The 27,442-nt window shown below is 35.7% G+C and overlaps 1 protein-coding gene across 1 annotated transcript; it reads left to right on the top strand.

Moving 5' to 3' along the window:
• On the top strand, positions 1-27,243 carry SAV1 (salvador family WW domain containing protein 1). Its single transcript, XM_025442776.3, has 5 exons — positions 1-199; positions 3,525-3,968; positions 15,989-16,259; positions 19,506-19,649; positions 25,898-27,243. Exons 1-5 carry the CDS (start codon positions 106-108, stop codon positions 26,097-26,099), a joined length of 1,155 nt encoding a protein of 384 aa, XP_025298561.1. The 5' UTR covers positions 1-105; the 3' UTR covers positions 26,100-27,243.
• The last annotated feature ends 199 nt before the right edge of the window (positions 27,244-27,442 follow it).

The following is a 27,442-nucleotide window of genomic DNA, read 5'->3' as shown; positions in this document are numbered from 1 at the left end:
CGGCGGCGGCGGCGGCGCCGGCGGAGGTGGCGGCGAGGCCGGCCGGCGCCCTTCGCGGAGCCCTAAGGAGGCTGCTTGGCGCCGCTTGGAGCCTCGTCGACAAGGATGCTGTCCCGAAAGAAAACCAAAAACGAAGTGTCCAAGCCCGCCGAGGTGCAGGGGAAGTACGTGAAGAAGGAGACGTCGCCTCTGCTGCGGAGTGAGTGTCGGGTGGGGCGCATCCACACCTGGCCCGACGCGGCTCCCCGGGGCTTTTCTTTCTTGTCGGTCTCTGTGAAATACTTTTTTTTTTTTTTTTTTAAATTGTATTGTGCCTGAAGTGGCGGTCATTGTTTGAAAGCCGATAAAGTGTAAGAAACTTAGAGGAGCCCCTCCCCCGTGGGCCTCCCTAAAAATAACAAACTTTCCCGTCCCTCCCCTCCCCGCCCCGCCCCCCCCCCCGTGCCCCGCAAGGGCAGCGTGGTGTTTCGTTTTGATTACTAGAAGAGGTTGTTTCGGAAACAATTAGATGGAGGATTCCCTGATGCTATAGGGGTGAAAGTGATTAGACTGGGGCACACTTTTTCCTCTTTGTAGATACCTCGGGATAGGGCTTATGTTTGCAAACATTTCGGATGTCACTCATCCGTGCTGGAAGTTGTACATACTCGGGTAGAATTCTTTTGCTGGTTGCAGACGTGAGGAGGTGACAGTTGGCCGTCACTGTTGTAGCCGCTATCCAAAGTTTCATCAGTCTTAGGAGTGGAGAAGCCAAAACTCGTGTGTGTCTGGCTGGCTATTTTCGTGAGAATTGCTACAAATACCACCCCCTTCCCCGACTCCCCCCCCCCCCCCCCAAAAAAGGCGAAGTATGCAAAAATGATTTCTATCGTACTTTAGGAGAAATTGACAAAACTTTTTTTTTTTTTAACTCTAATGGTTTTGTTTCTCTGCCTCCCCGCCATACTTTTCAATTTACGCATTTGACTCTGCTTTTTCAGCTGAATCTTTGGAATTTTTAATTCTTGCTTGTGTGTTCAGACATTTGTGAGGTCAGGAACTAGTATTTTGTTCATACTGCATAGTGGGCACTTTGTGTAAGTGCCCATCTTGGAAGCTCCTACTGACCTTGTGACTTAAGCATTACCTCATTCTGTAATTGGGAAAGTTGTTCATAGAAGTATTTACCCGAGATCACACAGAAAGGTGTGGAGAGCATTTTTTTTTTTTTTAAGATTTTACTTATTTATTCATGAGAGAGACAGAAAGAGAGGGAGAGACCTAGGCAGAGGGAGAAGATTGGGACCTGAGCTGAAGGCAGACGCTCAATCCCTGAGCCATCCAGGCATCCCGAGAGCATTTTTTTTCCTTTCTTTTTTGTTTTTTTGTTTTTTAGGGTTTAAAATTTTTTTTTAAATTTAAAAAATGTTTTTATTGGAGTTCGATTTGTCAACATATAGCATATCACCCAGTGCTCATCCTGTCAAGTGCCCCCCTCAGTGCCCATCACTCGTATGTTTTTAAAATAATAACCACATCATCAGCCTTAGAGATTTATCCGTTTATTTGCAATGCTTTCTTAAAGAACAAAAAGATCAGTGGGTACATCAGTAACCGGAAAATTGATTTTTAAAAAAATTTATTTAAGTAATCTCTACACAGAGTGTGGGGCTCGAACTCAGGACCCTGAGATCAAGAGCTGTTCGTTCTTCCTACTAGGCCAGCTAGGGACCCCTGTGAAAATTGATTTCTTTTTAAATTAAATTAAATTTATTTGTTAAAGATTTTATTTATTGATACATGAGAGACAGAGAGAGGCAGAGGCACAGGCAGAGGGAAAGCAGGCTTCTCAAGGGGAGCCTGATGTGGGACTCAATTCTGGGTCTCCAGTACCATGCCCTGAGCTGAAAGGCAGATGCTCAACCACTGAGCCACCCAGGCATCCCAATTTCTTTTTTTTAAAGATTTATTTACTTATTTTAGAGGGAGAGAGCCCAAGTCAGCCCGAGCAGGAGGAGGGGCTGGGGTGGGGGGGGGGAGAGAGAGAGAGAGTGAGAGAGAAGTAGACTCCCCTGAGCTCGGATCTGGATAGGGTACTTGATCTCACGATCCTGAGATCACAGCCTGAGCTGAAGTCTAGGGTCAGACGCTTAACTGACTGAGCTACCGAGGCATCCCTGAAAATTGATTTTTAAACCTTTTTTTATTTGCTTATTTTTCAGTTACATATGTTCTTAGGTTTTCAGCTAAATTTATGATAGCTTTTAATTTGCTGCAAATAAAGTTTATTAAACATTACTTAAAATCATGAACTATGTTAGCCATACTTTATTATTTTTTTTAAAGATTCCTTTATTTGAAAGAGCAGGAGTTGGGGCAGAGGGAGAGGGAGAGAGAGAATCTCAGGCTTACTTCCCACTGAGTGTGGAGCCCCAAGTGGGGCTCTGTCTCAGGACCCATGAGATCATGACCTGAGCCAAAACTAAGAGTCCGGACCATCCTTACCTGACTGAACCACCCAGGCACCCCATATTAGCTATACTTTAAAGCAAATAAGTTCATATGGTATTTTGTTTTTGTTTTAATTTCATCGAGTTTTGAGACTTGTTTATTTGGATATTTTTGTCTAGAGTTAGCTTCTGAAGCTTTTTAATAATCAGTGTTCTCTTATATTCTTTCCTTAATAAACGAATGCAACAGTTTCCAAATCTAGTTTTTTAATGTTATAAAGTTATTTGCTTTGTAACCTGTCCTATCTAAGCCACTTAAGTTCTGTATTCAGAAGTACTGTATCCTGAAGGCCATTGTTCTACTGTTATCTTCTGTTTTGAATGATAATTACTTGTTCTTAAGAGAGCCAGTTTTAGGCTTGGCATTTTTGAATGGATTCAACATTTATGTGCCTCTTTGAAATGAGATCTTTTTTTTTAAATTTTCATAGCTAAATTTCTTACTTTCTAGCTTTTGATTAACTAGTACTACATAATTCTGAGAGGAAACCAGATTAATTATTTTAAAGTCTTTTTAAAGAAATCTACCTTTACATGTTTGGGAGTAGCATTATGTTCTGTTTATATTTTTGAAATTATGATTGGGGTTGTAAAAGGATTTTTGGGAATTTTAAAAATGAAGTAAAATCAAAACAAAGAATAATCTTAAATTATGTTGGTAACTGTGTATCTGTTAAATTATTTTCTATTTTCACACATTTATTCATGAGTATTAACCATAATTAAGCTTACTGACATTTCATATGTATGGTGGTGTGCAGAATACACTTGATTCTGACTGAGTTTACACCTATCCCATTCATACAAATTATAAATTTGAGTGGGAAAATATCGGCCTTAATTTTAAAATATCTAAGCACTATCTTAAATCAGTATTTGCCTAAGTCCATTGAAATTTTTCATTTTGGGGTAATAGATATAAATGAACAACTTTTGAAAAGTGTGGTTATTACTTACTCAAGTGATCATTTTACAACTTTTGAGAAGTGTGGTTATTACTTACTCAAGTGATCATTTTACTCTGTTTTATTGTAGATCTCATGCCTTCATTTATTCGGCATGGTCCAACAATTCCAAGACGAACTGATATCTGTCTGCCAGACTCAAGTCCTAATGCCTTTTCAGCTTCTGGAGATGGAATAGTTTCAAGAAACCAGAGTTTCCTTAGAACTCCAATTCAAAGAACACCTCATGAAATAATGAGAAGAGAAAGCAACAGATTATCTGCACCTTCTTATCTTGCCAGGAGTCTAGCAGATGTCCCTAGGGAGTATGGCTCTTCTCAATCATTTTTAACAGAAATTAATTTTGCTGTTGAAAATGGAGACTCTGGTTCCCGATATTATTTTTCAGATAATTATTTTGATGGTCAGAGAAGGCGCCCACTTGGAGATCGTGCACATGAAGACTATAGATATTATGAATACAACCATGATCTCTTCCAAAGAATGCCACAGAATCAGGGGAGACATGCTTCAGGTAACTTAAATTTATGAATTCTACATTAGTTTAGATTTATTAAAAATTAAAAAGATGCTCTTCTCTGGATTTTCTTGGGAACCCAACAGACACTCCTAGAAAAATACTTTTCCATTTTGCCAGTTTTGTTAAGCCAGCTTGCAAATAATTAGTAATCTATGTTGAGTGAAAGAATAAAAGTTGGTACTTACCTGAAGGCTGTGTAGACTGTTAACACTATGAAACCTTGAAAACCCAGAGAATTTAATGTCTATAGTTGGATTAAATCTAGGTTTAAGTTTGGTAGAATGGGAAGAGTTTCAAAGAACCTGGAGTCAGACCTGAGAAAGGAAAGGTGGAGAGGAAGAATTTGGTGTGGTAAAGATAACATGGGCAACTGCATCATTCCTCAGCTACAGCCTGTACTGTTTCTCTTAACAAAGCTGCTTTCCCAGGTGAATAATTATTTCCCAGATTGGTTAAAAAAAAAACTTACTGTCAAATGGTTAGGTTAATTGTGTGTTAATTCTGTCTTTTTGGAACAAAAATATTAGCCATATAATTTTTTAAAATGTGTTTTCCATATTTGCTAACTTGAGGATACTTGTACAACAACCAGAAAAGGTAGGAGAAACGCACAATCCTACTTTATTCCTAAAGTACTGAATTACACTAGATAAACTGAAGCAAGCTGAAAATTAAACTTTTTTATCTGATAGTTTTTTTCCTGGTAAGTTGCAGGCTTTAAATCTTGGCAGAATAAAAATAAATACAAGAGACACTTTTTAACCTACGAAATTTCAAGCAAGATGACTTAAAAATAGTTTGGAGTGGTGCCTCTGTGGCTCAGTCTGTCAAAAGTGTATGACTCCTAATTTCGGCTCCAGTTATGATCTCAGGGTGGTGAGATTGAGCCCAGCATCAGGCTCCATGCTGGGTGTGTAGCCTGGTTAAGATTCTCTCTCTCTCTCCTCTCTCTTTCACAACCACCACCACCAAACAAACAGTTTGGAGCAGGAATGTAGAAAACATTCATTTAGTATTTTTTTTAGCAGAGGAAGAGGGAAAGAGAAAATCTTAAGCAGGCTCCATGCCCAATGTGTCCCGACACAGGGCTTGATATCAACCCTGAGATCATGACCTGAACTGAAATCCAGTCAGATGCTTAACTGACTGAGCCATGCAGGTGCCCTTATTCATTTAGTAATAACACACAATTTATGTGTCCAGGATTTTCTCTGACTTACTGGTATCTTACTTGGGGAACAAAACCAATATATGCACAGTAGAACAGTTGTTATACTCTGTGGTACTGACTGTAAGTACAATAGGGAGTCAGAAGAGAGATCAGGGTAGGCTGGAAGAGGTAGGACTTGAACTGTGATTGAGCTTGGACTTTAGGTTAACAGGGCAGAGGAAAGGCAGTTTAGATAGAAAATTTGGAATAGCCCAGTGAAGACAGAGTAGGCATGTAAATCCAAGGAACTATGTAGTTCTGCCAATAATGAAGAAAGAAGATGTGAGGTAGGATGGATATTTGTAATCCAACAACATGCTGAAGGATTTAAACTTGAGTCAAACAGCGCCATTGCAGATTTCAAAAAGACAAGTCATTTTATGAAAGAGTTTAAAGATTACTAGTTGTACTCAGATAGATTGCTAGAGAAAAAATGACTGCAGGTAACAGTGGTATTGAAGAGGAAAGGGCAAGTCTTTGATGCTTTTAAGGGTAAAAGACTTAATTATGGGTTTAGGAGAAGTAAATCACTTGAGTTTTGAAAATCGAGGGATGATAAAGAATGATTGGTAAGAACAGCTTATTTTGTGAGAGCTGACATTGTAATTTCATTGGGACATGGAAGAGGAGAGGTTTTCTAGGCATATAGAAATGAGCATGGATGAGTGTCTTTCTGTTTTTTAGATTTTTTATAAAGTAATCACCCAGCATGGGGCTCGAACTCACAACCCTGAAATCAGGAGTTGCATAGTCCACCAACTTAGCCAGCCAGGGACCCCAGTGCCTTTTTGTTTTTTAAAGAACATCTTGGTTAAAGGATTAGATAGTTGCATACTTTGGTGTTTATTTTGTTTGTTTGTTTTTTTTTTTTTTTAATGCCAACTTATTTATTTATTTTTTTTTAATTTTTTATTTATTCAGAGAGACACAGAGAGAGAGAGAGGCAGAGACACAGGCAGAGGGAGAAGCAGGCTCCATGCACTGGGAGCCTGATGTGGGATTCGATCCCGGGTCTCCAGGATCGCGCCCTGGGCCAAAGGCAGGCGCCAAACCGCTGCGCCACCCAGGGATCCCTATTTTGTTTGTTTCTAATATCAAATAGTTTTAAACCTCAGAAATGATTTCTTACCTAACCAAAATAGTAAGTTTTTAAAAATAAACTCATGTTTTAGCGGAATAGCTGCTTACTGTAGAAAATTTTCAAAAAGCAGAAAAGCTAAGGGAAAGTGCCCAGCAGGCCAGATATTCTTCATATTTCAGTTATTTCCTTCATCTTTTTCTTTTTTTTAAAAAGGTTTTATTTATTCATGAGAGACACGGAGAGAAAGAGACTAGGAGAGTGAGAAGCAGACTCCCTGCAGGGAGCCCGATGCGGGACTTGATTCCAGGACCCCGGGATCCTGCCCTAAGCCAAAAGGCAGATAGATGCTCAGCCACTTAGCCACCCACGCTTCACTCCTTCATCTTTTTTTATGGCATTCTTTTATTTCTTTTCTTTTTTACATTGTTGTGATTATATTCTGTACAGTTTCATATTCCTGCTTTTTACTTGAATGAATTTCTTAATGTTATACACTATTTATGAGTAGTTTCATTGACTCCATAATCTTCCATTAGGTGCATGTTGGAGGTTGTTATTTAAAATGCTAATGAGGACCTGACCTGTGCTGCAAACATTTAGAAAGAGGAGAAGTGGGATACATCTGCATTGATGGGACTTGGCCACATATGGAATATGAAGAGATGAGGAAAAGAGAAGATTCAGATAGGATTAGCATAGCACTTGACTGCATAAATGGTTGACTAAGTGAATGAATCCAGAGATTTCAAGTCTGGAGTCTTAGGCGGTTTTGGGGGCTGAGGGGTAGGAGGAATAATAGCTTGTAACAGTTTGTTTACCATGAATACAGATTGTTCTTCACACTAACTTTTATCATGTGCATTTACATTACAAACATCACTGAGAGTTCATAACAGTTTTCTGCCTAAATGAAAGTATGAAGAATAAATAATACCAAGTTAAAACATTGTTTTAAAATTCTGATTCACAAAGTATCATTGAGGAAATACTGCAAGAACTAAATTTCTACTGATCCTCTCTTGGTGGCAGCCTGACATAGGTTTTATAAGTTTAATGACAGACTTCAAAATAACTTTGCAATCATAAGTTAGAAATAAAATACAATTGGATACTTTTTAAAATCAAAGAATGTCATTTTAGGGGCTCAGTGGTTGAGCATCTGCCTTTGGCTTGCATGGTGATCCCGGGGTCCTGGGATCGAGTTCTACATCAGGCTCCCCGCAGGGAGCCAGCATCTCCCTCTGCCTGTCTCTACCTCTGTCTCTCTCATGAATAAATAAATAAAATCTTTAAAAAAATAAAAAAGAATGTCATTAAAAAAGATTAGTGTTTGTTAGAGCAGTGATAATGTGCTTGAGAAATTTCACTTAATAGGATTAATTTATATCAGGGCAATAAGATTTCATGTTTTACCTTTTAGAAAAAAAGTTTTTCTTTGAAGGAGTTTGAAGGACGTCAGGGAAGAATTAATAACCGGTTACTAACCAAGCAGAAAAGCCTAACAGCTGTCTTTTCCAGAAGGAAAAATCTGAATATGAAACAATAGCTGGAAGTTTCTTGAATTCATCTTAAAAAGACTTGAAACTTACCATATTTTCAGAATTAATACTGAAGAGAGTTCAAGGAATTATAGTGAATGGGAAGGAGAAAGTAAGTTTGTGGGAGGGTAAAGATGTGCTCTAGACAGATTGATTTTCACAACCTTTAAGTTTTGATGGTTGTTACTAATGTAGTAAACATTAAGAAAGTATGGAAGAAAAGAGTTTGATAATGACTTGATTCCAATTACTTGGACGTTAAGGAAATGCCTTCTCTTAAGAGTTAACTTTATTTTATTGTATTTGGCAGCAGCTAAAAATAGGTCATATAATATCTCAGGGGGTTTCAGGACCTAGCAAGTTCTAGGTTTAGCTATGAAATCTGACCTTTAACATTTTGGTCAATGTACTTACTGGGCAGGCACCTACTCTTTGTGCTAAAGGAAGGAATTCTGCTGTTAACAGGAAGTCTTCAGCTGGAATACTAAAGGCAGAATGAATTCCTTTGTTTTAGTTCTATACAGTTTTAAGTAACAGACTTTTAAAACTTTTATTTTTGAAGATAACTAAAGGAATCAAGTTACCAAAATCAAACTGAGCAGTGTCAGCTTTAACCAGAAACACTGAAGCTATGTTTACTCCAGGAACTACATCAATATTTAATGAACCCAGAATTATCTTTGAGAAGGGGTTAATAATCTTTAGGGACACAACATTATTTGTAATTATTTTGCAGAGGGGGAGAAAAGGTAGGTTTCTTTAGATCTCTTTATCAGCATCTTGAATGTAACTAGGGCTATGATGTTCAGCATTTATTATTACCCTGAAGCTTGTGGATCTTCATTAGAGTTCCGGATTCCATTTTATTCTCTGTAGCCGCTACAAAATAAGTAAACCAGAATTTTTGAGCTTTGTCTCTAAGAGCAGGTTTTACAGATATCTCCCTGGTTGTATGAGATTAAATTCTTTGGAGACATATCTAGTAAAGTCTTGGTGTAGAGACAAAATAGTACTTACTTTATCCTTATGTTTGGGAAATCATATCTTTAGCTTATGAATGTATTACTTTATACAAATGGAAGGAATTTGTGTAGTTAATCCCTACAAATGAAAGTTACTTTGAGGATTATGAATGCCACTCATTCTTTTCTGGGACTAACTGAAATAATGGAAAACTAATTTTTTCCCCCTGTATCTCAGAAACAAGTTCTTATTTTTCCACTGATTGAATTCAAAATTGGTAGATAGCTTTTTATTAGCAGCATTCTTTTCTTTGGGGAATTACAGTTGATCTTTTGTTTGTTGATTACATTATTAGTAATAAATTTGTCTTTTGACTGTATATCAATTCTGTGGCTTTAGAAATAACTTGAACCTTTGTTTCCTCATCTGTAAATTGGTAGTGATACTACTACCGATAGAACTATTTTAAATACGAAATCATACATTTGGAAAAGGGCCAGGGACAGAGGAGATACTCGTAATTGTTAGTGCTTGTGTCCTTTATAAAAGTGTTATGTGGTCGTCTATGCTTTTTCCAGATTTGGCATGTTTGGCGATTGAAGTTTCAACTTTCTGAACTTAGAGCAGAGGTCTCTTGTATTAGAGCTTGGTGTCGCTTTTTTCCCCTGTCTTCTAGACCTGTTTTATTTCTAGGAATGTTTTGCTTTAAATCTTATTTATAGTCTTTTTGTACTGTATATTCTTCTCTCAGTAGGTTTTATTTTATATTTTATTTTATTTTATTTTATTTTATTTTAATTTTTATTTATTTATGATAGTCACAGAGAGAGAGAGAGGCAGAGACACAGGCAGAGGGAGAAGCAGGCTCCATGCACCGGGAACCCGACGTGGGATTCGATCCCGGGTCTCCGGGATCGCGCCCTGGGCCAAAGGCAGGCGCCAAACCGCTGCGCCACTCAGGGATCCCTCTCAGTAGGTTTTATAAAATTATCCCAAATAGTTTGAAAAAAAAATTGGTGCACGTGGCACCTTCAGAAAGTATAGGCAGAGTGTATTATGGAAAGGTTAGGAATCATTGTTTTACCTGGCATTGGTAAACCTGAGGACGTTGTTTGAAACTTTGAGGACATCTTGGCTCCCTTATCAAATTGTTGAGGTTTAATTCTGAAAAATAAGAGTTTCTACAAAGGTCTTTATGTTTCCTCTAAATATGAATTTCGTATTTATCACAGTTTAAATCTAGTGTTTAGTACCTAATATTGTTTAAATGTACAGGTATATGTGTTTCTAGATTCAGGCAAGTTCAGTATATGGAAATTTGGATTTTCTCAGCAGATGAATAAAATTGTCACAACTTTTTTGTTTTTTTTAAAGATTTTATTTGTTTGTTCATCAGATACACAGAGAGAGGCAGAGACATAGGCAGAGGGAGAAGCAGGCTCCCTGTGGAGAGTCTGATGCAGGGCTTCATCCCAGGATCCTGGGATCACAACTTGAGCCAAAGGCATATGCTTAACCACTGAGCCACCCAGGCATCCCTTTATCCCTTGTTCCTTTTCTTATAAGGACACCAGTCATATTGGACTAGAGCCCCATCCTAACAGTCTCATTTAACCTTCATTACCTCTTTAAAGGCTCAGTCTCCAAATACAGTCACAATCTTTTTTTTTTTTTTTTAAGATTTTATTTATTTATTCATGAGAGACAGAGAGAGAGAGAGAGAGCCAGAGACAGAGATACAGGCAGAGGGAGAAGCAGGCTCCATGCAGGAAGCCCGACATGGGACTCGATCCCAGGACTCTGGAACCATGCCCTGAGCTAAAGGCAGACGTTCAATTGCTAAGCCACCCAGGCCTCTCCAGTCACAACTTTAATAATCTCTAAGCTTGTACAGTTCTTATTACTTTATTGCTATTTACTATAAGAGCTTTTGCTTTAAAAAATGCTGTATTTAGAAATCTGTCGATGTATTTCCAGTAGGACCTCTGCTGGCCAAAAAGTTAATGGTTCTTATGAATAACTCCGTATGAGTACAGTGAATTGACTATAATTTTTTTTTAATTGCTGTCCTTGGTTGTGGCCAGTAGTGCAACAGTTTTCATGATGGAAGTATGAGAACACGTAAACCCATTGCAGCTTTAAAATGTAATTTTAGGGACGCTTGGGTGGCTCAGCGGTTGAGCATCTGCCTTCGGCTCGGGTCATGATACCAGAATCCTGGGATCAAGTTCCATACTGGGCACCCTGCACGGAGCCTGCTTCTCCCTCAGCCTGTGTCTCTACCTCTCTGTGTCTCTCATGAATAAATAAATAAAATCTTTAAAAAAAATAAATAAAATGTAATTTTGAAGTTATTTGCTATATGCAATGTGTCTTTGGTACTTTGGCTTATTTCTTTTTTGCTTAAACATTTTTTCTTTAAGTACAGAAATTGCTTCAGCTACACTTATTAAATAACACTTCAGTTGCTGTTTGACAGGAGCCAAGATCAGTTTCACCAAAAGGCTTGTTAGCTTTGTTTTGTTCTATATTTCCCATATGTTTTAGAAATACATATTTTTCCTCTCAAAGGATACTATGGTTGTGTTTATTTTCTTTCTTGCATTTTTCTTTTTGTCAGAATAGTTCATAGATGATGTATACATTCTACTGTATCACTTCCAGAGACACATTCTATTACATCAGTTCCAAAGGCATATAACCACAAATTTCTTTTGGATACTACAATTCATTCATGATGGGATCAGATGTCAGCACAGTTCATTCATCAAGAAGTTCTCCATCAGCCTTTTACCTGTTGATATGGCAGCCATGAATGATAATTGGCTAGATCTAGTATTTCATTAGTGCTGCAAATGGTGATATTCTAATTCTGTCATTTCTTCTCTATTAGTTGGAATTCTATAATGAATTAGCTCTTACCAGTTATTTGGTTGCTATTCATATAAGAAAGGATAAATACTAAATCTTTCCCTTTATTTATTATTTTTTAGAATAATGAATTGGCACCCTATCTCCAAAGGTGAACAGTGAATTTTCATGCTTAGTATCTATGAACTCAAGAATTTTTTTTTTTAATTTAACTACAAGCTTTATTTGGATTTCACCAGTTTTTTTCATTAATGTCAGTTTTCTGTGCCAGGATCCAATCAGTACAACATTACGTTTAGCTGTATTTCCTTAATGTTCTTTGGTCTATGACAGTTACTTCATCTTTCCTTGTTTTTCATAACCTTGGTAGTTTTTTTTTTTTAACCTTGGTAGTTTTGAGGAATACTTGTCATATTTTGTAAACTGTCTTTCATTTTAGATTTTGTCCCATGTTTTTCGTATGCTTAGACTGAGTTTTTGTTTATACAACAGAGGTGAAATATTCTCATCATGTCAAATATAGGGAGATACATGATATGCATATGACGTTATTGTTGATATTAACATTCATACTTTGTTAAGATTTGCTAGATTTCTCCATCATAACAAACACTGAATGTTTGTTTTTCCAGTTTTGTCTTCATCTTTATTCCTTTCCTGAGCACAGGTTTTATCTCTGTTGCCTTACCATCTTATCTTTTGGGTTCTTGCTTTTTTTTTTTTGTGGTCTTCCTTCAAGGAGTTGATTGCTTCCTTTTTCTCTTTTAGTTAATGGGAGAATATCTAGTTGCATTTTTTCTTTGCTTTGGAACATTTTTTTGGCTGTTCTTTTAATAAATTTGTACCTTTTTACAGAACTCTTAAAATTTTCCTTACAGGTTGATGTTGTGCTGTTCATATTATATGTATTAAGTAAATTTAGTTTTCCTTTGCCAATTATTTGAAATCACCTCCTATGATTGCTGGAGAAGGTGGAGAATTGTGGAGGGACAAGGAGAAGTTACCAGAATTGTTTTTCACAGTGCTTGCTTCTTTCTTTCTTTCTTTCTTTCTTTCTTTCTTTCTTTCTTTCTTTCTTTCTTTCTTTCTTTTTCTTTCTTTCTTTCTTTCTTTCTTTCTTTCTTTCTTTCTTTCTTTCTTTCTTTTCTTTTCTTTTCTTTTCTTTCTTTCTTTTCTTTTTCTTTCTTTTCTTTCTTTTCTTTTCTTTCTTTTCTTTTCTTCTTTCTCTCTCTCTCTTCTCTTCTCTTTTCTTTTCTTTTCTTTTCTTTTCTTTCTTTTCTTTTCTTTTCTTTCTTCTTTCAAGATTTTATTTATTTATTCATGAGAGACACAGAGAGAAAGAGAGGCAGAGACACAGGCAGAGGGAGAAGCAGGCTCCTCATGGGGAGCCCAATGCGGGACTCGATCCCAGGTCTCCAGGGTCACGCCCTGGGCTGAAGGCGGCGCTAAACCACTGAGCCACCTGGGCTGCCCTCTTCACTTCTTTCTTTCTTTCTTTTTTTTCTCTTCACTTCTTTCTTAATGTTCTTGTTCTATCTGACATGTTTTTGGCAATTCTTACATGTATATTGAGTCTGAATGTTATACCTCTTCCTTTTTTTTAATTGAAGTTTTTATCAAGGTAATTGTACATTCATATGCAGGTGTAAGAAATAATGCAGAGAGATCCCCTGTACACTTTACAACAACAAGGAAAAACTCATACTGAGCTCAATCTGTGTCATTAACCTGTGGACACAAACTAAATAAATCTTGGAGTCCGGAGTGATTAACTATCCACAGTTATTATATAAGAATAAAACTGTGCAGCCAGGCTATTCTTTTTTCCCCCAAATAACATACAGTAAACTTAAGTGGTTTTTTTCTTTAAGGTACAGAGTTCTATGAATTTTAGATCTATGTAGTGCCAGCACCATTAGTTTTTAGAATGTTTCCATCACCCGTCACTCCTAAAAATACCTCATTGCTGTCCCTTTGTAGTTAGTCCCCACCCCACTCCTAATTCCTAGCAACCACAACTTTATGTCCTAGCACTTTTGCCTTTGCAGTTATTTCATATTAATGGAATCATACAATTTACAGCCATTTGAGTCTGTCTTTCTTTCTTTCTTTCTTTCTTTTCTTTCTTTCTTTCTCTTTTTCTTTCTTTCTTTCTTTCTTTCTTTCTTTCTTTCTTTCTTTCTTTCTTTCAAGATTTTTAAAAAAAATTTGTGTATTCACGAGAGACACAGAGAGAAAGAGAAAGAGAGGCAGAGACACAGGCAGAGGGAGAAGCAGGCTCCATGCAGAGTAGCCTGGCTCCTTTCACTCAGCATAATGCCTCTGAGATTTATCCATTCCATGTTGTTGCATGTATTTGTTAAGTAGTTCAAAAACTTTTTACAGTAGATTCCACTGTATAATTGTACTAGTTTATTCTCTTAAAAGACCTGTGGGTTATTTCTGTTTTCAACACTGTAAACATCCCCATACAGGTTTTTGTGTGAAGAAGCATTTTTATTTGTCTAGGTTAAATATTTGAGAACAATTGTTACATCATGTGAAAAACGTATATTTAACTTGGTGTAAGACCTTGAAGTGTTTTCCAGAGTGGCTGAAGTATTTTCTTGTATGTTTCTACCAGCATTGTATGAGAATTTCACTTGCTCCAGTCCTTATCACAACTTGTCAGATATTTTTTCTTTTTTGACCATTCTCATAGATTTGTATGTCCTCTCATTGTGGTTTTAATTTGCAGGTTTTTTTTTTTTTTTAGCGATTTCCCTGATGGTTAATATGATTTGAGCATTTTTTATCTTCTCGTTTACTATCAAATATCTTCTTTGAAGTGCCTGTTCAAATCTTTTGCCCATTAAAAAAACTATTTTCCTAATGTCGAGTTTTGAGAGTTCTTTATAAATTCCAGATTAAAGTCCTTTGTCTTATATGTGATTTGTAAATATTTTCTCCCAGTCTGTAGCTTCATTTTTTTTCTCTTAACAATGTCATTCATAGAGCAAACATTTTTAAGTTGATGAGGTCCAGTTTGCCAGTATTTTTGTTTCATGGATTATACTTTCAGCATCATGGTTAAGACCTAATGAAAGGTCATGAAAATTTATCCACCTTTTTCTTTTAAAAGGTTTATAGTTTTTATGTTTTACATTTAGATATAGGATCCATCTTAAGTTCATTTTTATAGAAAATGGAAGGTATAGTTTGTGATTAATTTTTTTGCATATGGAACATCCATATATTCCAGTGGTTCCAACACCATTTGTTGAAAAAACTACATTTTTTTCTATCTAATTACCTTTTCACCTTTTTAAAAATTGATTATGTATATGTAGGCATATTTTAAGATTCTTTGTTCTATTGATCTGTCTGGCCTTTTGGCCAATACCATAGTGTCTTGATTATGGAAAGTCTTAAAATCATGTAGAATGAGGGGCACCTGGCTGGCTCAGTTGGTAGAAATCATATGACTCTTGATCTTGGGGTCATGAGTTCATATTTAAAAAAATCAGGTAGCATGAATCCTCCTACTTTTATTCTTATTTAAAAATTTTTTTTTTGGCTTCTCTAGTTCTTTTGCCTTTCATATACATTTAAGAGCTTACCTATTTCTGTCTGTATCTCCAAAACTCCTGCTGGAATTTTGATTGGAATTATCTTAAATTTAAAGGTCATTTCAGGAAGAATTGGCATCTTAACTATGTTGAGTCTTCCAATCCATTAACATGGTAGGTTGTCTTTCAGTTCTTTCATTAGTGTTTTGTAGTTTTCAGCATACAGATTCTACACATATTTTGTTGTCTGTATTTTGTTATTTTATATGTAAGCATTTGATTTTTTTGAGCTATAATAAGTGGTATAATTTTTTCCAGTTGTTATTAGTATATGCATATTTAATTTTTATATGTTGACCTTATATGCTGCTAATGGTTCTGGGGAACAGCTAGATTATATTTAAGAAATTATAAACCAGGCCCAACTTTACAAGTTTATTTTTGCTGTTTTAGGTGAAATGTCAAATCTTAAATCTTTAATGAGGTGAAATTTTTCCTTTCTTTTCTTTAAGCAGTATACATACTTAGTAGCCTTGCTAATAGTTAAATGTTTGTATAGCCTGATGATAGAGGCATCAACCAAAACTAATTTCAAAGAGGGAGTCTAGTTCCTTCCTTTTTTTGTAATTAAATTTTAGTAATACTGGCTAGTTTTATGAAAATTCTTACTTATAATTACAAAATCATGAATTTTAACAGAAGAGTACAGTTAGGATAATTAATTTTATAACTGTTTCTTGGATGGCATATTTTTAAGCTTTGAATTATTGTTCTATTTCTTCTTTTTCTGTTTTCCTCCTCAGGTATTGGGAGAGTTGCTGCTACATCTTTAGGAAATTTAACTAACCATGGTTCTGAAGATTTACCTCTTCCTCCCGGCTGGTCTGTGGACTGGACAATGAGAGGGAGAAAATATTTCATAGATCACAACACAAATACAACTCATTGGAGCCATCCACTTGAGCGAGAAGGACTTCCTCCAGGATGGGAGCGAGTTGAGTCATCAGAATTTGGAACCTATTATGTAGATCACACAAATAAGAAGGCTCAATATAGGCATCCCTGTGCTCCTAGGTATAGTATCACCTTTATTTTCAAATTTTTGTTTTGAGATTGTCTAATGTTAGACTTTGAACTCATATTTTCATCTAAGAGAAAGGCACCCTGAGGTTTGATATTTGAAAGCTTTATTTTTCAAAGTTTATGATATTTTTCTTTGAATTTATATTTGGTAATGATTTTAATAATTAAAAACTTATAAAACAGCCTCAGAAAACATGATGAGTACTCTTATGATCCGTTTCTGCTCTAATATGCCAGTGTTTTTATTGTAGATACCCAGAAATTTAAACAATTAAAACATCTGTCTCTTTCCATTTAAATTTCTATAAATTTAGACCTCACTCCTAATGTGTCCAAATACACTTCTGAATTACAACATCTTGCTGTTTTATTCAATTTCTGACTTTTTATGTTGTTTCTTACCTTGCCAGGCAAGAAAGTGAAAATTGGAACTGTGCAAAATATCCCAGATCTGTTTAACAAATGTAGCCAATGATCCTTTGGGCTTATCAATAGGTCTCATTTATGGCCAAACTTTTAGCCCTGTGTATATTTGTAGCCAGCTGTCATATGTAGCTATTTAGCACTTGAAAGATGATTAATCCAAATTGAGTTGTGCTGTATGTAAATGTAAAATACACACTGGAATTCAAAGTACATAAAAAGGTAATTAATTTAGTCATGACATTACAAATATTTCCTTTTAACTACCTCTGAGCCATAAGATTTAAAATGGATAGAATATCATCAGCATGTTGATAGATGTTCCTTAGTATTATCTAGCATAATATAGATCTTTGGTTATAGCAGACTTTTCCATTTTTTAGAACCATTAAAATTATTAAGAAAATACACTGTAGGGATGCCTAGTGGCTCAGTGGTTGAGTATCTGCCTTGGCCTGAGGTCATGATCCTGGGGTCCTAGGATCCAGTCCTGCATCAGGCTCCCCACAGGCTCCCCTGCTTTTCCCTCTGCTTGTGTCTCTGCTTCTATCTCTGTGTGTCTCATGAAAGAATAAATAAAATCTTTGGAAAAAAAAAAAAAGAAAATACACTGTAATATTATCACCTAGAAAACTAAGCTTTATCATTATTGTGTTGTTTCAGTTTTACATATTTGGGTTTATTAATTCAACTTTAAAAAGTTTTTTTTTTCCCCCGTGATTCCATTTAATGATAGTGTATATTGAACAACTGAAATTGTTGTCCCTTCAAAAGAATCAAACCAGCTCGGCCTGTGTTGGGCTCTAGTCCCTTTGGCTGGGCTCTAAACCATTTCAGACAAGCTGCTCTCCTCCCTGGCCTCTATTTTCAGGCTTGTGACATGGGAGTAATAGGGAGAGTCCCCCTCCTACCTGATCACAATTCCCACCCAAGGACAGGAATGAGTTCCACTTAATCCTGCTGTGTCCCAGCATCCAACACACAGACAGGCACATAGTGGGAGTGCAGCCAGATGTTTGTGGATAAAGAATGATGGAAAATGCAAAAAGGAAAAAAAAAGAACCAAACATGATTACAAATTGCTGTCACCAGGTGCAGAACACTTTGTGGTCCAGACAATCAGATTGGAGAGTATATTGAGCTGACTTTTCTGTTTATCATCAGTAACCTTACATATTATGGAACTGTTAGAGTTTACAAAGCATTTTCACAATTTGCTTCTCTTAGCAGTTCTGTAGGCATTAAACAGGAGAGAATAAATACTTTTCTTAAGCTCATATAAGATAGTATTAAAGTAACTTTTTGATTGTCTCTTATGCTACTCCTTATACAGAACACTTATTCATTTACTGTTGAGAATAGTCATCTTTGGTAGAATTTATTCCAGTTTTATAAATAAGTGGAGTAAACAGTTTTGCCCACATTCATATAACTTGAGGGATTGCCAAACTGAAGTTAAAACTCTCCAGACATATCTGACCTCAAAGCTTCAGTTCTTTCCCACTCCCCAGTTGTGCTATCAAAGGATATTTCAGGAGTGCCTGGGTGGTTAGGCAGGGTCCTGGGATCAAGCCTGCTTCTCCCTCTCCCTGTGTGTTCACTCTATCTGTCAAATAAATAAAATCTTTTTAAAAATGGAGGAGGGGACATTTCACTTTGTACCTACTTATGAAACAAGAGGTAAAGATAAAATTCATTGTCATTTGGACATTGATCTTTAAATTGTTAATCACAGTCTGATACTTTCTTTAATCGTAGTTTAGTACTGCAATGACCTTTTCTGACATACACATAAATATGGATATTTGGAGCAGTCTGTTCCAGTTTTGTCTCCTATTCTGGAATAGATCATTTTGGCCTTCCAAATTTCAGTCTTTAGGCTTCAAGTGATTCAGTGCTTTTTCCTTAGCATTTTCTCATATAACAACTCCCTCCCCACCTTGGTGTTCTTTCTGTCCCACCAGCTAGGCCATTAGAACTAATTATAAGCATGATCTGGTTTGGTTTTTCTCTGTGATTTAAAATAGGTTCTAATCAACTCTAAATCCCATATGTTCTCATAAATTGGTAAAAGCAGAAAATAGTTGATGTGGATATCTCAAGCTTAGTTGTCACTCCTACTTGTATAGATATTCCAAAGCTTCCTTTGAGCCTAAAGGAGGAAGAAAGTAGCCATTCTCATTTTGAGAGAAATTACTTATTTTTCCAGTATAAATTTATAGCTAGTTATAACTAGTTATTACTGAAAATTATTTTAGTGTTAAGCCTTGGTATAAAGGTTATAATTTAGCTCCAAATTTTTTATAGCTTCCTTTTAAGTTCCTTAAAAAGAATAAATACCAGACAAGAAATCTCTTAAGGATATGTAAAGATTTGGGGCACCTGTGTGGCTCAGTTGGTTAAGCCTCTGACTTCAGCTCAGGTCATAATCTCAGGGTCCTGGGATTAAGCCCCCATTTTGGGCTCCTGCTCAGTGGGGAGTCTGTTTGTCCCTCTCCGTCTGCCCCTCTTCCCACCTGTGCTGTCTCTCTCAAATAAACAAAATCCTTAAAAAAATTTGTAAAGATTTAGCTTAGGTTTATACCACTAATGATCTACTAGTTTCCAAGAGAAGGTGGATTTTACTTCACCTTCTGGTGTGGTAAAAAACAAAAACAAAAAAACACCAGACCTTTATGTTTTTTAGGTGGTAGAAGGAATTCAGTTTGGGCAAGAGGCATATCGAAAAACTTTTAAATATTAATTTGTTCTTTACAATTTCTTGTTTAGATTTAGAGTGTTTATCCTAATAAATGTCAATTCTTTTTTTCTTAGCGTACCTAGGTATGACCAACCCCCTCCTGTCACATATCAGCCACAGCAAACTGAAAGAAATCAGTCCCTTCTGGTACCTGCAAATCCATATCATACTGCAGAAATTCCTGACTGGCTTCAGGTTTATGCTCGAGCCCCTGTGAAGTAAGTGAATTTACAGTATAATTTTGTTGAGTGGTGAGTGGAGCCTGAATGGAGTCTCCAGGCTGTTTAACCCACATGGCACTGTTTTTTTCTTTTGATCATATTGGGCTTCTAAGTAATATTTTAATTGAGGAAGGACTATCACATTTTATAATGTTTGAAAATCATTGACTAGGAATGTAAGTTCTGCGAACATTTATTCGTTTTCTTTGTATGCAAACCTGTGTTATAGTAGTAGCTTACATTCTCATAGGGGAGATTAACTTCTAAATAAGTGGTCTTGTGATAAAAGTAAGGACCCAGGGAAATCCTAGGTACAAAAATGAAACAGCAGGAGACACAGGGGTGTTGAGGAAATAATATAAGTAGTGGCCGCAGGTTCTGGGATATGATGATTTGAGTTCTCAAACTGTTTTTAGCTGTTAATCCTGCACAGAATGCTTAACTTCGTTTTGTTTTCTATAAATTGGGGATAGGAATAGTGCCTACTCTTAAGGTTATTAAGAATTGAGTAAAATAGTGTATATAAAGTATTTTTATAACAATATCTTGTACATTAAAAGAGCTTAGTAAAGATGATGATGATGATTACTGGGAGGTAGAGGTATAGAATAATGGTCAAGATCACTCAGGAAGGAAACTGTCTGATTTCTGGCTCCATCACCTGCATACTGAATGGCCTTGGGCAAGTCACTGAACTTAGATTTAAGTCTTTTTCTTTCCTCTACTGAACTATGGGAGAATAAATGATCACGCATTTTAAAGCACATTGGCATGGTAGCTGCCTTGCATTAGCACTTTTTGTATAAAGTTTCTTGTTTATAATTAGTGGACCAAGGAAAGCTGCACTGAAGAAGAAAATATGTGGGCTAGTTTTTAAAGATGCCTGTGAATTTGCCAGGCTCTTGAGGATATTTATTAGGTGCCATAGTAGGAACTATTCTTGAAATTTAATCATACATAAATGACATCTGCCACAAAGAGCTTCTCTCTCTCCTGAAATAGAAGTAGATACTCAGATCAATAACCCAGCATGATAAGGATTAGTAACACTGGTCAATACAGACTGTCATGACTTCAGAAAAAAGGGTTTTTGAAAGTGAATGGTTATTGATTATCCAGTGCTGCTTTTGTATATCTTACAATGCTAAACTTTCACATGTTACCTCATATAATCTTTCTAAAACCCATTTTACAGGTTAAAAAACGGATGCTTTATCTCTGCTAAGATCATACAACTATTAAGTGATAGATTTCAGACCTCCAGTTTCAAAGATCATGCTCTTAATTTGTCATTAACAATTCTTATTTAATAATTACTGTATACTGAGTAGCTATTAAATTCTTGTTATACTTGCTAGGCATTTCATATATAATTGCATGTACATTTTAACAACTCTGTAAGGCAACATTTAGTTCCTAGTTTTTGCGGCCTCACTCTTTATTTCCTTTTTGTATCTCAGAAACCAAAATTAACAGCATAAAATAGCTAAGAGTTTTAGAGAGCTTAAGATGATTGGACAGTGAATTTGGGAAAAAAGTTAAATCTCTATAAAAGGAATGTAAAATCTTTCATATATACTTTTTTGAAATAGTAACTCTTTTCCATAGTTTTCAACGGTGATCATTAAAATTTGTAAGGGATTAAGCCAACTCTGATCTAAATTTTTATCATATTATTATGTATTTACCAACCCTGTATGTGTGTGCACATGTGCACACGCTTATGTATGCATATGTTTATGCCTTTAGCCTAAAGATTCTAGAAGTTATTTTTCTAAATAACTGGCTGATTTTTCTAATAAATGTCTTAAAGCCATTTGTTTTTATTAGCTTCTTTTCAGGCTTTTAATTTGAATAGTTGGTTACCTCAAGGATATGTCTTATAATTATTTGATGATTCTGCTCGTTTAGGCCAGATTAACATTTGTATAAAATTAAGGGTCATTTACTGTGAATTATTTAATTTTTGGCCAACATAAACATTCTTCTCAGTCTCCAAATTCACAGCTGTTAATCCGTGGTCTGATGTGGAGACGAACCATCTTCCAGGGTTGTAGTCTAAAAGCATTGGTTCTTTTTTTCCCCTCTAACTCAAATTTAAGCCTTGAGAATGTAATTTTTAAAAATATTTTAATTATAGGTATTATTTGCAAGATATAAACAGTGCTTTTCTAATGTTTGGTTTTAGTTTATTTGAAATTAGGTACACATTTATCTGTAGAGGTTTAGCTTAGCTTGGTGTCTGGGCTAACCCTGCTGCAGCCTCTTTTATCTCATCCTATTCATCCAGGATAGGAATGGAATAAGGAATGATGGCAGATGGACTTTTCTTCCCTTTTCCCCCGCTCTTCTTTCACTATTGATACCACTTGACCTACCAGTGTAGAGCCTTTGTTCATACGCTGATTTTACGTCATATAGAATATGTCTTTATATTTTCCTTAAGTTTGGAAGAATATATGCCCAACTGTTGCATTTTTTTTATTTCTGGAGGGTTGATAAGATTGAGGAGAATTATCCTTTCTACTTTATAGTCATCATTAGGGAGAAATAATATAAAAAGCATTCATTTTGGGGGGAAAAGAACATACTTAAATGGAATTCCTTGCTGAGAGTCTGAGAAACAGACTCTCAAAGATTATAGCCCTTTCAGTCTGGTTCTGTGAGCTAGCTATAAAACTTGAGGAAATAACCGACTTAGTTTTTTTCCAAATAGATCAGGACTGTCTCAGAAGGCCAAACTGGAACAAGAGAGCAAGTACTTCTTTACTGCTTAAAAACTTAAAATGAGAGGTTTAGGAACCTGTTGCTTTTAGTTGGTCCAAAATTTTTGCCCCTAAAGAAGATGGAAATGGTTGATATTGTTCTGTCAACAAAGAAAGAGCTGTTATCTATAAGTAGATACTGAAGAATCATTTACTTAACAAAAGGAGGGGTTTTAGTAAAAAAAAAAAAAAAAAAAAAGACCAGTGTTTTTTCCTTTTGTTAAACAATTGCCAATTTTCTGACTTCCTGAAATTTTAAAATTCTAGATCTAGTAGTAACTTACCAAAACATTTTTTGCATGTACTTCCAGAACTTAGATTATGTTCTAAATTTTCATTTGTGAATTTAAGTTATGTTTCTGACTGCTCCCAAAAGTCTGTAATGTATCATACAATTGTAATCAAGCTGAACTACAGAGTAAACGATAAGGTTAGTATATAACAGGAAAGAGAACATCAGGATCATACTTACTTTCCGTTTATTCCTCATGGGCACACACCCCAACACCAGTCCACAATAGTACTTGTGGCACGGATTGTATTTTATTCCTATGGCTTGGCAGTCCTGCAGTGTCATCATTGCCCCAGCTCTGGGTGAAGGTACAAAGGAAGAGTGGGCACACTGTTACAGAGGACAGGCACAGGGAAGGGACTTAGGCTGGCTTGTGATACCTAGAGCTTGAAATAGCAGCACTTTTTTGGCTCCTTAGAGTGTGAACATATTTTTTTGGTAGGATTATAGCAATTGATGTTTGCATATATGGGTTATTTATAAGTAGAATACTGCTGTAGGAAAAAACAACAAAAATGATACAATAAGCATAGGCTACTGAAGTAGTGTACAGCCTATATTCTGAATGATTTCCCTGTGTGTGTGTGTGTATGTATATTTTTTAAGATTTTATTTGAGTGTGCATGTGAGCTCATGAGTGGGGAGGGGAGAGGGAGAAGTAGACGTAGACTGAGCAGGGAGCCCAACAGCGCTCAATCCCAGGACCCTGAGATGATGACTTGATCCTAAGGCAGATTCCTAACCAACTGAGCCACCCAGGCACCCCACCTGTATGTATTCTTTTAGATATTATTTATTGGAGAGAGAGAGAGAGCAAGAGCACACGTGGTGGTGGGAGGAACAGAGGACAAGGGAGACAAGCAGATTCCCCATGGAGCAGAGAGCCCAACTTGGGGCTCAGTCCCAAGACCCTGAGATCAGGATCTGAGCCGAAATCAAGAGTTCAACAATGCTTAACCAGCTGAGCCACCCAAGTGCCCTACCTGTGTATTTAAACCATAAGTGACTAAAATTAAACATAGGGAATTAGATGATTTGGCTAGTTAAGAAGAATCAGAATTTTCTATTTTTCCTAAAAAACAAAAAAGCATATTGGGAAGTATTTATATGAGAAGGGAAGTAACTCCATAGAAGCAGCAGGGGGCAAGATTTTGGAATGCAAATTGGCACACTGCATACTTTTCTCATCTGTTCTTCTGGAATGCTTTTTCTTCTCAAATGATTTTCTGTAATTATTCTGATTTTGTTGCTTCTACCCTTAATCCTATTTTTGATGCTAAATGCTGTGATTGGGAAGTCAGAAAATTGTCTGAAGCTTTTTTTTTTTCCTTTTTTTAAAACTTGAATGTTTATACAGAATGATTCTCATATCTTAAAACAAGTATGATATTTACCAATTTATTCTTCCTTTTTTCCTTGCTAGAAAGTACACAGATGATAAGTGAGCGTTAATGTTCTTATAGAAGTTCAGCTGGCATGAATTTAAGCATCTTGAATCAATAGACATCGCTAAAATTACCCTTTAGCTAGGTAGTTCTGACTGTAGAGGATTAAGGTTTTCTGCTAGGAATTATGAGTTTGATTCAAACAAATAAGATCTTAAGCTACATGAATGGCAGAGGTAACAACTGTTACTTCATAGAGGCTTAATATTTCTTATAGTATCTAATTTATGTTGGAGTTTCTCACTAAAGAGAATATAAAGCTTTCCACCAAGTATACCTATTAGATTTGCAGCACTCAGGTAATTAAGTGGGTAAATTTGGGATCCAACAAGATCTGTTTACCTTGTGGTTCTGCATATTATGCTCCTGGCATTCCTGGTTACATGTACCCAAGTTGTACAGAAATTTAAGTGTGCCAAACAGTCTGTGGTTCATACTGACCACTCATTATTTGTTTACTGTTTCCCTTTTTAAAAACCTTTTAGAGGGTACCTGGATGCCTCAGTGGTTGAGTGTCTGCCTTGGGCTGAGGTCATGATCCCGGGGTCCTGGGATCAATTCCCACATCCGGTTCCCAACAGGGAAGCTGCTTCTCCCTCTACCTAGGTCTCTGCTTCTCTCTGTCTCTCATGAATAAATAAATATTAGAGGATCCTTTTAGAATAATATATTAAATGAATTACCAAAGGATCCTTAGGTGGAAATATTGTGATTATTAAAAATAAATTTACTAGAATTTACAATCAAAGCTTCCCATTATATCTGTTCTGCAATGTGATTTGAGAAGTGTCACTTCATATGATACAGGTATATGACCTGCTGTAGTTCAAGTTCTTTATCTAATCTCAACATTCAAAACTATTACTCTGAAGTAATTTGGTCCACAACTCTGCCTTTCTCATTTCTTGGTCACTAAACAATTTTGCAAGAAATATATAGCCCCATTCGGTTTCAGTTTTTTCATTTGTAAAATGGAAAAATTGGATCTGAGTGATGTCTTTAGGTCTTTCAATTCAATGTAGATTACTACTTTTTGTTGCTTACTTCCCTCTTGGTATGGGATCTTGGTATGGGAAGGAGGACTAAAAGGCCTGAGGTATATGTAAATACAATCCAACAGGAGTCTTTCCCACATATTTCTATAATCTACTAACTCTCATTTTGAAAAGAACTTATTCTTCCCTTTCTGCTTGAGTTTTTCTCTTTTAATACTGTATACTCAACCTCAGGAAAAGAGCCCATGAATGAATGGTTGGTCTTCATTCCACTTTTAGTTCCTTGTTTGCTATTGTGAACAGCATTCCTCAGGAAGCTCTATCAACGGTAATAACACAAGTGACTTTGCCCGTTTTTGTGTATTATCTTCAGGCATTTGTGGTCTAAAGCATTTTTAAGTTCCTGGTAAATTTTAGGTGAATTTATGAATAGCATAAAATATGTGTTCTTCTGAAATTATAGAACCACAGTGGTTTGAAATCTGTGTCTACTGTTGTCTAACGTTAACAGAAAAATTGATAAATTGGTATTTTTTAACTTAAATCAATATGAAGTAGTATCAGTTTTCTCCTCTCCCTTAAAAAATAGTATATTTAACTAAGTTAACAACTCAGTTATTTTTAATTAAAGCTTATGGTTTGTTTAGATATAATAAAGTTGATCTTTATAAAAATAGACGAGTTTGTTTCTATAAATACATATTTATGTATGTGTTGTGAACATATGCATGATTATGTTTTAAAACAGATATGACCACATTCTGAAGTGGGAACTCTTCCAGCTGGCTGACCTGGATACATACCAGGGAATGCTAAAGTTGCTTTTCATGAAAGAACTGGAACAGATTGTTAAAATGTATGAAGCCTACAGACAGGCTCTTCTCACGGAGTTGGAAAACCGCAAGCAGAGACAGCAGTGGTATGCCCAGCAACATGGCAAGAATTTTTAAAAAATAAAATTTAGGTTTTTAAGGGCTTTAAAATATTTTCACAGAAAACTGCAAACAAGAACTTTGGTTAATAAAGGCAGCTTTTTGGAAATTATAAAATTCTAATTTTACATATATTTTGTTATTAAAAATATTTTATTGAGCAAAAAAAATGATTATCATTTTAAGAGCCAACATAGCAAACACTTCTAAATGTAATATAGAAACTGCTTTGAATATTCTGTGGAGATAAATGCAGCAAGAAATGTCTCATTATAACCAGATATTAAATAGGAAATGATCACTTGGTAAGCAGTACCCTTTTTAAAAAAGAGAGAACCTATGCAGTATTTAAAAAAAGAAGTGTACTGCTTTAATGGGGAATATTGTCTGGAATCAGATGGTTTAAATGTTACCATTGTGTAGTTCCAAACACAAAATGGGATTTGGGACCTTAATTGTGATACATTTATACATGTAATATATAGAGTTCCTTCCCAAAACGTAAAAACCCTTTTTAAACATGTTGAGAACATATTTTTGGGTATGAAAAGGTAAAGGGCCTGTAATCTTTCAGGAATAAATTTAGGCATAAAGCCGTAGCCTGTATGGAAAAGATGTGTACAGCACTCAAAGTTGCTATTATTTCCTAACTTTTGACTAGGGCTCTTACAGCATTTAGGAGCATGGCTCTAATGAGACAGTGGAGGGTTCCTGACAGCATATAAACACTGCCATCCCAACAGATTGGGTTGAGCTGCCAAAAATGACAATCAGGGATTCATTAAGATATCTTGGTCATTAAATTGATTTTACATATTTTTTTATCTTTTAAGAATTTGTCACAACTTTAAAACCCATCATTTCCTTCCCAGTGTTTTCCTTTTAATAGTTAAGATATTGTTCATAATTAGTGCAGTACATTTGATTATAGAAAAATTTATGGCACTTTTAGCCTTTATATAAGTCTCTAGGATTCTGTGAATTTCAACATTAATTGAAGTAGCTATTCAGTTATATTTACATGTGTTGTAATTATGTAAATATACTTTTAGTTTAGGTAATCTTCCAAAATTACAAAGCACTCCCAGTTAGTCACCAGTGAGTTTGAATTGATAAAATGTTAAAAATGTTAAATGTTTGATTTTATATAACAAGCTTATTATTAAATATATTTTTGTGGAAACTAAACGTGTCATGTTTGAATCCATGTTTTTACATACTGCCAAAAATATTTGATTTTTCCATTCAGAAAGTCCAAAAGCAAAGGAAGCAGTATAATGAAAGAGATATTGAAAAAATGAAAATAACCAGTAGAATTTCATCAGTTGGAAAAGTTATTTTTCAGAGCATGTAATCAAACT

The sequence above is a fragment of the Canis lupus genome, chromosome 8 (genome assembly GCF_003254725.2).
Source record: "Canis lupus dingo isolate Sandy chromosome 8, ASM325472v2, whole genome shotgun sequence".
NCBI classification, from domain to species: domain Eukaryota; kingdom Metazoa; phylum Chordata; class Mammalia; order Carnivora; family Canidae; genus Canis; species Canis lupus.
Note: the sequence above shows the minus strand (reverse complement) of the source record. Positions and strands in the feature narration are given on the sequence as shown.

Excerpts from the sequence above, each read along its gene's own strand:
- SAV1 (XM_025442776.3), top strand. The coding sequence starts at position 106 with ATGCTGTCCCGAAAGAAAACCAAAAACGAAGTGTCCAAGCCCGCCGAG. Across the intron at positions 16,260-19,505 it reads AGGCATCCCTGTGCTCCTAG|CGTACCTAGGTATGACCAAC; the intron begins GTATAGTATCAC and ends TTTTTTTCTTAG. Across the intron at positions 19,650-25,897 it reads TATGCTCGAGCCCCTGTGAA|ATATGACCACATTCTGAAGT; the intron begins GTAAGTGAATTT and ends GTTTTAAAACAG.